General features: G+C 44.5%; 1 protein-coding gene across 2 annotated transcripts in view; it reads right to left on the reverse strand.

Annotated features, from left to right (window-relative positions):
- Positions 1 to 9641, reverse strand: part of lmx1bb (LIM homeobox transcription factor 1, beta b) — a 45077-nt gene extending 35436 nt beyond the window's left edge. The window contains exons 1-4 of one of the 2 annotated variants that reach the window (XM_086205489.1): positions 9467 to 9641; positions 8854 to 9162; positions 8448 to 8570; positions 7900 to 8086 (exon numbers count right to left, since the gene is read on the reverse strand). In XM_086205489.1, coding sequence (XP_086061615.1) covers positions 7900 to 8086; positions 8448 to 8570; positions 8854 to 9145 — 602 coding nt within the window. In that variant the 5' untranslated portion in view covers positions 9146 to 9162; positions 9467 to 9641. Of the gene's footprint in view, positions 1 to 7899; positions 8087 to 8447; positions 8571 to 8853 lie in introns of both variants that reach the window. The other variant, XM_086205488.1, reaches the window with a different exon arrangement.
- Between the last annotated feature and the right edge of the window lie 1822 nt (positions 9642 to 11463).

Raw genomic sequence — 11463 nt, forward strand, 5'->3', positions numbered from 1 at the left:
AACTGGTCCCAGCGGCAGATTCTGTGCATAAATAATGTGTTATGAGGCCAGGAGGTTGAATCAAACAATATTGTATGCCAAAGGACAAAATTTAGATGAATAGAGCAAACAAGTCAGCCTTCACCTACAGCAACACATTTTTCTTATCAAGGCAACCAAACAGCAGCTTCCATCCAGAGAACACTATAAAATCACAAAAAACCCACTTTGAAAAATCTTTATGTTTTACCCCCTGATCCATCCCTTTCAGACACACCAGATCATTTTGCAGCAGTCAGGAGCTGTGGAATTTCCCAAGATGTATTATAGCAGTTTTCAAGGAAATACTAATATCCAGCCGGCGGAGGAAAGGTACAGAGAGAGGAGAGGGGATCGGGTGCGTGCAGCAGGGGGGTGGGGTACACACCAGCAGTATCATGCCATGGTACCTGATGATAAAATGCCTCTTCTATTTCAACTCTTTCCCAGCTCCCGGTGTATTTTTCAGTGGGTCTCTGTGGCAGTTCTCCTGCTGTTGGTTGATTCTAAGGGTCCAGGATGGGCGCTCACAGTCATATCTACCTTTCCTTCCACCAGGTCTAACCAAGCCCCCCATCGTCTCTGCCTCCCTCCCACGCCTCCACTCCCCCATCAGGATCATCCAAATATTTCCCCTCGCTGCTTTTTGAAGCTTCCATGGGTCACGAGACCTGATGCACAAATCATGCTGGCTGGCCGTGGGGGGGCTGCTACGAGAAGACGGGAGTGAGTTAGACTCGTAGAAACCCAATCCGCTCTGTTTTCATACAGGGTTATTTTTCATGCCAAGACAGCCATCGCCAATCAGCGGCTTGTTCTAAACAGTGAATTTAGGGAGCTCTCGCTGTAGATGCCGGCGCTGGCAGCTGATTTCAACCATATTCCCCAGCCGTGCCGGGGCGGAGAGACGGAGAGTAAATTCAGAGAGTCTGACAGCCTGCCGTGGTTTAACACGGGGGTTAGCCCCAAATACATAGCTCTGGGTTTAGGTTGATGGATGGATAACCAAATCCATCTCATTGTTGGCTATAAAACACTGATGTTAGTTTGTACTCTGTGACACCACACGTGATACGGTGCTGAATTATGATCTAACCCTGACAAATCCAGCCACCAGTTTGGGAAACGCTCACTAGGTCTGCAAGAAAACAAGTCAGCTCGACCGTGTGTGGGCACCTAAATTAGAATTTTCATGACAGACTGCGAGATTTTCGGACAGGTCCTAAACCCAGACCAGAGAGAAAGAGAGAGAGAGAAAGAGAGAGAGAGAGAGAGAGAGGTGGACTGTCCCTCCTCCCACCTGCAGAGCCCACCGGCTCGGGGTGAGAGGAGATGCCGGTCAGGAATCTGCAGTGCTGGTTAAAGTAATCACATTGGTCTCACTGCATCTGATCTGCAGTCTAACAGACTTCCAAACAGTTGAATGAGTAAATAAAGTGCCTCAGGGGACTCCCGCTGGAGATGGATTACCACAAGGGTGCACACACAAAAGAGCTGATGCCCCACAACCCGATGTGAGCTGCAGACAAAAGCCAGCGCTGGACCTCGACCAGGGACCCAGCAAACTTTATTACTCTCGTTTTTGGACTCAACCTCCCGCTACTGCAGTCAGTCATGGGCACAGGCTCTGGTGTGAGCAGGTACAAACTCTAGAGTGACGTGTGTATCATGCACAACTATGCCAACGTAACACACTGCGTCCACTGTAGATGCGCAAATGTGCGTGTGCATGCGTTGGTGTGTATGCGCCCGCTCGAGTGCATAGACCACATAAGATGAGTCTCATGCTCACTTGGCTGTGGAGGCCGGGTCTGGAGGGGACTAAGGGATGTGGCATTCGGCAGCCCTGTCCCACCCCAGCCCCATTCTTCCCTCTTTCTAGGCCTGACACAAATAAAAGGATTAGGAGCCCCCGTTTCCGTCAGACCCTCCATTCAAGACAAAGCGCCAACCAGCTTAGTGTCACACTTAATGATAAAAGTGCAAATCTCTGTCAGTCACTTTAGGCAGGAATACCGGTATTTGGGGGCTAATCTCATTTGATGAAGATTAAAAGGGGTAAGAAGTGAAAAAAAGACAAAGAAATGTGGTTTTTTTTTGTATGTGTACAAATATCTAAACTGATCAAAATTTCAGCAGCTAAGATGAGGTGCTGAAATATAACTAGAAAATATGAATGTGAGGCAGTGGTAAGATTTGAGACAAAGGAAGTAGCAGAGAGAGGAAGCAAATTTACACGCACACACACACACACACACACACAAATGCGCGCGCACGCCCACAGCCTAACAAAACCTGGGGTGTATGTCGACAAACACACTGCTCTGCCCATTCCCGTGTAGAGCTAGAATGTGTGACGTGAGTGTGAGAGTAAGCCTTGGGCACACAACAGTCTGAATGCAGCACTTGCCACCATGATGCCAGTCCTCTCGAGCGTATCTGTGAAAAGCCTACGTGTTGGAAAAACATTCCAGAGTGGGATCACATATACACAGTTGGGGCCAGCAGCGACACTGTAAGCCAGCAGCAGAGGCCATGTCTCAATTTCTCATGCACGTTTCAAGCGGGCCGGCTGAAGATAGGGCCATTTCCAAACAAATACCTTCCAACAGGAGCAGAATCACGCATAAACGTGCTTTACCTCACTAACACACCCTAAAAGACATTTCAAATGAATCATTTCGCCGCAGCAAACATCCAGACACATTCCGCTTCAACATGTAATCCGGCAAATTGAAACTGAAAACATTTGCTGAGTGTGTATATTTCTCGGCCGGCTACTTAGAGAAGCCTATTACACTATTTCACAGATTTAGCCAAAATCTAATTTGTAAATTGCGTTTAATGGTTTGTGGTTGCCTTCCCTTTTGTTATGAAGAGTTGTCATGCTGTGAAAATAAACCTGAAGGCCCGCGGACGAGGAGCCAGTAATGAAAATCATGGCGTTGCAGAGCCGAGGGCTTTCTCACCGTCGCTGATTAGCATTCCCGATTGACTGACATGTCCCACTGGCTGCCTAACAGCCGGCTTTAGGAGATGAGGTTAAATTGTGGCTACCAACAAATTGCATGCTTGAGTTCCTCTGCACCCCTCTGCTATCATCCAGTGTAATGTGAGCACACCAGGCAGATCCCTCTGCAGATCCTTCTCCTCCCCTGCGCTCCAGCTCCTCCACACAAAGCCGCACAGACCTCTTTCCACATCCCTCGCCACCAGTCTGGCCTCTAAAGTGGTGATGGGCATTACCGTGGCTGAGCCTCTGTGGCTTCCCATAGCATCCTGCAAAGTGCTTTGTGTTCCATCTGCTGCTATACACACATACACACCAGTATACACCCACACATGCACTAAAAACGCACACTTTACAAAAATAAACCCAAGGAAAATCACCTGATCTAATAATGCAACAATGAGATTTACAGCCACGATTTAGAAATCCTCTGTAAACAACCTTTTATGGATGCAGCCAGTGCAACTTTTATAACGGCACTATTCATACATGGCAGATTTTATGTAAAACAATATATTTATCTCTCAAAGAAGCTACCTCCCGGAGAGAACAAAAAAAAAAGAAGAATAAAAAAAAAAACAACGATCATTTAGCTGGTGATGCAAATGAATCTCACTCCAACAGGTCTTTTAAAAAGGTATTAAAAGTGTTTGGGGTGTGGGGCGGGGGGGGGGGGCAGTTAGCAAACCATGAGATGACAGATGATGCATCCTCGTACGCTGCTGGGACAGGCCGAGCCATGTTGACATAAAACCCAATACTTCCTTACAGAGGAACAGGGTCAGCTTCAGCTCCATGCCGAGTACTAAAAATCCCAGCAAGCTGAAGCAATATTATCCAGCTTAGTGTTTCTAACATTAGATTTCTCTCTCTTCTATTTACCCAAGAGCACACATTTTACCCTTTTTAGGGAGAATTAAAAAAAAAAACTCCACAAAGGAGCAAACACCCACAGAGTTGTTTTTCTGAAATACTTGAGCAGCATTGAGGACAGTCTTTAATTAACTGCAAAACTACCCCTCTGGGTTTGACAACACAACCATTTCTTCTTGTTGTTGTTTTTGGTGGGTATGAGTGTTCACAAAGTGCCAGGCCACTCGGGAGTGTCCTAGAGTGAGTAAAACACACAGACACACACACACACACACTGGGTGAGCTAACACAGAAACCCCAGCCGTCAGCATCTATCCGGCTGCAGCGTCACAAGCACAGCTAATTAAAAAACAACAATTTCACAGGAGGGCACTCCAAACAGTTCTAAAAAGCAGCTCTCAGCACACCGGGGGATCGTCCAGCGTACACGGGAGGTGGTGAGACAGGTTCTCTGCTTTTATGACTTCATCATCACTGCTGTGTTTTTCTACTACTCATACGACCGTGACCTGAATTTCATCGCGCTTACAACTTTGGGAAAAATGAGAAAAATCTGCATGCTGGTGTGTTTGGATACGTTACAAATTCAACACAGTAAAATAACTTTTGTTATAAAAGAGCATGAAAAAGCACTGATTTATCAGTAGGACCTGAAAGCAGTCTGCTCGGAGTGCAACAGAGTTCTTTTCCTGTTCGTAGATGAAGCCCATGGCACTCTCTAACAAGGCTGTCTATTACAGGGGTGTCGTCCAACACCCGGACCAAGTGATAGCCTTGTTACACGGCTCCTTTCAAAGCATCTGCCCTGTGTGTGTGTGTGAATGTGTGTGTGTGAGTGAGTGTGTGTGTGTGTGCGCGCATTTGTGTGTGGGTGTGGGTGTGGGGGGGATCTCCCTCTTTCTAATTGACCTCCAAACACCAGGGCACAACAATCTCTCTAGTGGCGGCGTAATTCCACCCTCCCTTCTACATACCGTCCGTCTCGTTCAAGCTTGTCCTCCCTCCCTCCCTCCTCTGCAGCTACGGCACACATCCAACACACTCTTATCACTACAACACTGCTGCAAAAGGAAGCACCATCGCTCCTCCTACATATTTAGTTTCCTCTCCGCAGTGCATTTAAAATCAAAAACAAAAAATAAATTAAAAAAACAAAAAGACCCCAAACTTAAACCTCCCACACGAAATAAAAGCCATGAGTAGGATTTCTCTTTCACATAAATTCCATTTTCTGCATATTCATGTCAAGTCAGGCACAATAAAAACAGATGAGCAGCATGACATAAAAAGAGGTAAACGTATGGGATAAAAGGATAATAAAGTCCAATCTTGTTACTATATAATTGCACTATATGGAGCAGGATGGGTTCAAGTGTGTTGGTGGGAGTTTTAATAACATGGTACACAATTGTTTTCCCCTGTCTGCACTTAAACCTCCACCAAAGGTGTGAAAAAAGACTGCTTGCCAATTCCTTGATTTATTATAGCTAGTGAGAGCTGATTACGGGGCATGAATCAGTTGCTGTAGGAATGTAATTAGGCATGAAGTCCTCTGTAAGGCGAGGAGCTCTCTTCACAGCCCAAAGCAGTTTGTGGGCTGACAAATGCATCTTAAATGGGTGTCATAAAAGTCAAAAAGGTGCCAATTACAACTTTAAATATCCCGGCAATGCAAATGAAATAAACAGAGAAAAAGGGATCCTTGTGTCTGTGTAACGGTGGGACCCTCCAGTTAGCTTTTAACCTAAAGGGAGGGAGGGGTGGTGCTGCTGCTGCTGCTGCTGGAGGTGGTGGGGGTGGTGGTGGGGGGAGAGTGTGAAGAATTAAAAGATGTGATGAATAAGAGTGTATGTGAGCAGGACAGCGCCCTGCAGGTTGTGGTCTTTGGCTGGGCTGATAGGACTCGCCACACAAGCTCAAAGCTTTCAAAATAGCAAAAAAAGACAAGGGGAAGTGGACAGCTGCCGACCAAAAATGGCTTCAAAAATATAAATGTCAGCAGAGGATGGTATTTGTTATCTCTGTCGTCATTTCTTTACACACACGCTCTCTCTCTCTCTCTCTCTCTCTCTCTCTGTCTCTCACACACACACACACACACACACATTAAAATGAGCTGAAGTACAACAGGCATGAGAAAGAGAGTGTCTCAGCCTCCAGCCACCTCCGAGCCGTGACGCCATGACTCTGGTATCCCATAGTAACTGCTATGATTTTTCCATTGTTATCCGAGGACCTACACTCCTGTCACGGAGCGGGAAGAATGGCACACATGGCAGTGGATGTAACTCTTTGTTGCTTTGCAAGGTATCTAGCAGAGAGCCATAATGTCCCGGTAATCGAAGGAGAATTGTTAAAAAGGCTGCACACAAAAAGCTGAAAATGTAGTGACAAGCATGAAAAGTGCTCATGCAATGAGAATCACAGGGCACCCCAGGGTCCTCCCAGGCCGGGCAGCAGGCTTCAGCACCGCCGCCGCCGCCGCCGCTCAGCCTCCATGTTGTAATCTACTGTCTACGTTTACTAATGCATCTCACTTGGGGGCTAATGGGTGGTCATCTTTTTTTTTTTTCTTTCTATGGGAGAATTTAACAACTGCAATGTAATTTTATTTAATGTTTTAATTTATTCATTTTAATATTTTTCTGTAATACAACAACCACAAGTGGACAATCCCTAATTAAATAGAATATTTATAAATTACAAACAGGATGTTTGTAAATTTTATATTAATAAGGCTGTTTATGTAGTTATTTTGTTGCTTTAAATTTAAAAAAGTAAAATTAAATCAGCAATATGTCGTTCCCTGTTCTAATTATACAACAAATTCGGTGAAAAAAAATTTTTTTTTTTAAATCAGTTTTTAATCTAACAACAATTTATTCAGGACAATAAAAACGTGCGCGCACGCGAGTGCAGTTCGTTCTTGTGGGTGTGTTAGCGTGTAGCGCGCGCGCCATTGAATGGAGTTTACATTTTTTTTTTCTTTGGCTTGAAAAATAATTAAAAAAAAAAAAACCTTTGATGATATTTCAGCTGCGGGTTGGTTGACATAATTCATAACAATGAAACGAGCCGTTAAAATGTTACACCGGTGTCCGAATGCCTGAAGCAATAAAATAAAATACTAGACAATAAATAAATCAGAATGAAATAAAATTAAATATGATAAAATGAAATTGAGACGTACAGATTCTGAAACCGAATTTAAAGGTAATTTAAATGGGGACTGTAGAGACATAGACTGAACACTGCTGGACCGGAGGGGAGATCCAAACTGCGCAGCGCACAAAAACTTCAAACTGACAAGTTTTTAACGTTTTGCACGACTGAGTCGGTGACGCGGAGGGCCAAACCCGGAATATACGATCAAAACAAAACTAAAAACTAAAAACTAAAAAACCCGGGATTAATCCTGCACATTAGCGGGCCTCGGTAGGATCACGGAATTTTGCTGTAAATAATAATATTTCACCCAGGTGGAAATGTCGCGGGCGAGTGTGACAATAATAAACCAAACCCGTGACAATATCATAAAATACGAGCACTAATGTGGTCGTGAAAGCCCCTAAAGCGTCGCCATATTTCACATTCATAAATCTTCTCTCAGGTAAAATTCTACATTTAATTTACTTTCTTTTGCAACCCCCCTCCCCCTTTTTTTTAAATATTATTTTACTTGTAGTCGTAAATATCAGGCCTCAATTCAGCTGCAAAAAAAAACCCCAACCCGGAACTTGATGGGAACGGATTATTATTAAATTCCCTAAATTTTTAAAACGTTTATAAAAGTAAAATTCTAATATGGTTCCACAAAAGGAGTGAGACGTGTGTGTGTGTGTGTGTGTGTGTGTGTGTGTGTGTGTGTGTATCAGTCGGCCTCCAGGCAGGCCCCAGCCAGCAGCGTCCTGATTTCAAGTGCAACAATCATATCGTGAAATGAAAAATAAAGACACCCCCCCCCCCGCCACCCCCAGCCCCAGCAGGACGGCGCTTACTGTTGGTAGTCGTGTTTGCAGTAAAGTTTCCTGTCCCTGAAGTAGCAGCTGGTGGTGAGCGGCTGCTGACACACCGTGCACTGCAAACACTCCTCGTGCCACGACGAGTCGTTGACCCTCATCAGGAAGCGGTCGGAGATGGGACGGTGGCAGCCTTCACACACGGACGGGTGGTGACACTCGGCCCCTGGATCAACAACAACACCGCCACCACCACCGACAGCAGGCAGGGCCTCGTCAGAAATACAAGGGCCCGGGATGAGGGATTAACGGGCCTAACATCTGCTCAGGTGGATTATTAAATTAAGAATAAAAGGTGTGTGTAAAGTGTCACGTTACGTGTCAAGAGTTAATTACACGGTGATAAAAGTGAACACATCTGCACGATGAATCCATTTGCGTGTGTAAAATTATGACCCAAGGTGTGAGGATTCCAACTAGAGGGTAAAGGCATCCAGATATAAATGCCAGTGTGGTGTGTGTGAGAGTGTGTGTATGAGGGAGAGAGAGAGGGAGAGGGAGAGAGAGAGTGAGGCTGACAGACTCACCGAGCATGACTCCCAGCGTGGCTTGTCCCGATCGCAGGGGATGATCTTCAATTTTTATTCCGTCCAGCATGACGCGCGTCTCGGACCGTTCTCCCGCGGAGAGGCGCTCCAGTAACACCAGACCTGTTGCGATATCCATAAGAATAGCGTCAGTCTGAGCAAGAAAAGCCCCAACACAGAGCGGGCTGGAGGGAGAGGACGAGCTCGGAACCTGTTGAAACCGTTCCGAGTAAGAGTCTGCAGCTTGGGAGAGAAGAAGGAGGAGGAGAGGAGGAGGAGGAGGAGAGGAGGAGGGGGGGAGAAAATAAACTTATGACAGAAGGAGAAACTGCTCTTAGCTCTGTATAAACGCACCCGGAGGCCTGGAGTGACAGAAAGACAAGAGTCAGAGTCTCTGTACAGTCACCTGCTATTCTCAGGACTGACGAAGCTCTCTTCACACACCGACGGGAGAAAGCGGGACAACTTCGTCTTCTCCACCAAATAACGATTTTGTCAACGAGAAGGAGAAAAAAAAAGAAGGAGTTGACAACAAATCCAAAGAAAGGAGAGTGCAGGTGTCCCGGCAGTAACTCTTCGGAGTAGAGAGACGGTTGGCTGGCTGCTTGTGCCCCTGTCGCTGCAGAAGTCTGAGCTGGAGAGCGAAGCCGTGGATCCTCCCACTCCTCTCCGCCATGCATGGCTGCACTTTTTTTCATTCAGCGCCATTGGGATGCTATTGGAGCAGATACAGTCCAATAAAAAAACACACACACACACACTCACATAAGCCGTACACAAGAGCACCGCAGTGAGCGACACAATAACAATCATACAAATAATAATGACAACAATAATGATAATAACGCCGTTTTATGAAAAAAAGATCCAGTGAAGATTTTTCAACTTCAAAAAACAAAAGAAAAAACAAAGCTACTGAAAAGGTTTGATGACAAATTATTACATTTCTCTCTGCAATTAAAACCAGACAGGCAGCCTGAGTGTGCGTGTGTGTGTGTGTGTGCGTGCGTGTGTGTAACCTTTTTCCCCCCTTCTCTCTCTATTGTCTATCGTTTCCTGTGAAGCTGCTGATGCACCTGGACATCAGAGGCGATAACAGCGGCCTGGCGTGGCCAGCGGCTCACCTCTGGCAGGGACAACATTGATAACAACAACTACAAAATCCTTCCTCCAATAACTGGGAAAATAGACACTTTTAAACACACACACACAAATGTACACATTATATATATATATATATATATATATATATATATATATATATATATATATATATATATACATACACACACACACACACACACACACACACACACATATGATTTCAAAAAGAAAAAAATAATATGATTAAAAGATCCATTATAGTAGTGAGGAATGATCCGTGGATTTAGACGTGTGGTAGCCTCTTTAAATCCGCCAAACAAACAGAAAATACAGAATAACTGAGCGAGAACCGTGGACATTTGTGTCGTGTTGAGGGTTGATGCGCTGAGGCCTGGCTGATATCACACTGCTGCTGCTTGCGACGTCACGCAGCAAGGATGAAGATCACTTGAATGAACTTTGAAACGCAACAAAAATACAATTGAAAAAAAAGCTAAAAGGCAAAGCATAAAAAATAAGAACAAACAACGGAATGTGTGTGTGTGTGTGTGTATATGTGTATATATATATATATATATATATATATATATATATATAAACATACACACACACACATATATATACACATCCATATATTTATACATATATATATACACATATATACACACACACATATATACATATACACATATATATATACACATCCACATATTTACATATATATTTATACATATATATGTGTCTTATGCAATATGTTCCCCATCCAGCTTTTAAGAGAAGATAGTAGAGAGCATGTAAACCTGAGAGCATGCCTCAGTAAAAATCACTATTATTATATTAATAAAATCATTAATAATGGCAATTATATAATAATAATAACAATAACAATTATAATAACAATAATAATAATACATTTTGGACATTTCCTCTGCAAAAACAATTTCTTGCAGGAGGGACATTAAAGGTGAGCAGCTCCGCCCGTACATCAGCCTGATCAGAATCATACACTGACTACGGGCGGCCTGCACCCCCGGCGCCTGGCCGGCCGGCCGGCCTGCCTGCCTGCCTGCCTGCCTCTGATGGTTTTTGTGGAGCATCAAGGCGATGATGACCTGTAGCCCAGTTTAGCGAACAGAGAGCAGATTGTTGGTGTTGACCTCTGGTGGCCACTGGGGGAACTGCACCAGATATCAGAGGGTCTCTCAAGCGGTTGACATATTAAGTTTTTTTTGTTTTGTTTTGTTTTTTTACAAACTTGGGAGCGTTTAAAACACACAGGACTGCCGTGGGGGAGTAATTTTATATTTTTTTCATCAAATATTCCCATAAAGTGACTCATGTGTGCCCGTAATGAACACTTCCATCAGCACGGACGCAGTCACTCCTTCCTATCCATGTAGCCTATTAGATTATCTCACCGAGCAGCAGCATCGATATCATACAGTCAATACATTTTAAACAACAATTATATCTAGACTACAGAACCTGCACCCCCCCCCCCCTCCATTCATTGAGCGGTAATTATCAGCAGGGTCACTTATGTGAATGAGAGCATCAACCATTCATTCAATAAATCAATCCAGCAACTTTAGCCGGCGGTGTTTTAATGAGCCCCTACATGACAGGCCCTCCCTCACTTTATAGAAACAAGGCTGCGGCAGGTGTGTGTGTGTGTGTGTGTGTGTGTGTGTGTGTGTGTGTGTGCGTGCGTGTAGCTCACAAACCCCTGGTGCCTAAAGTTTGGCATTTATTTTACTACTCTAACGCATCCAGAGCTGTTGCATCCAGTGGAATCAGAAGGTAAGAGACACCAGAATGAGGCAGGTTCCTTCGTGGCAGTTATCACGGTGAGTCTAGTTATCAAGGAGAGACAGGGAGAGAGAGAAAAGAAAAAAATAAATAAAACGAGAGG

Source organism: Aulostomus chinensis, chromosome 6 (assembly GCF_037954235.1).
Source record: "Aulostomus chinensis isolate RoL2024-O1b breed Wild chromosome 6, RoL_Achi_v1.0, whole genome shotgun sequence".
NCBI classification, from domain to species: domain Eukaryota; kingdom Metazoa; phylum Chordata; class Actinopteri; order Syngnathiformes; family Aulostomidae; genus Aulostomus; species Aulostomus chinensis.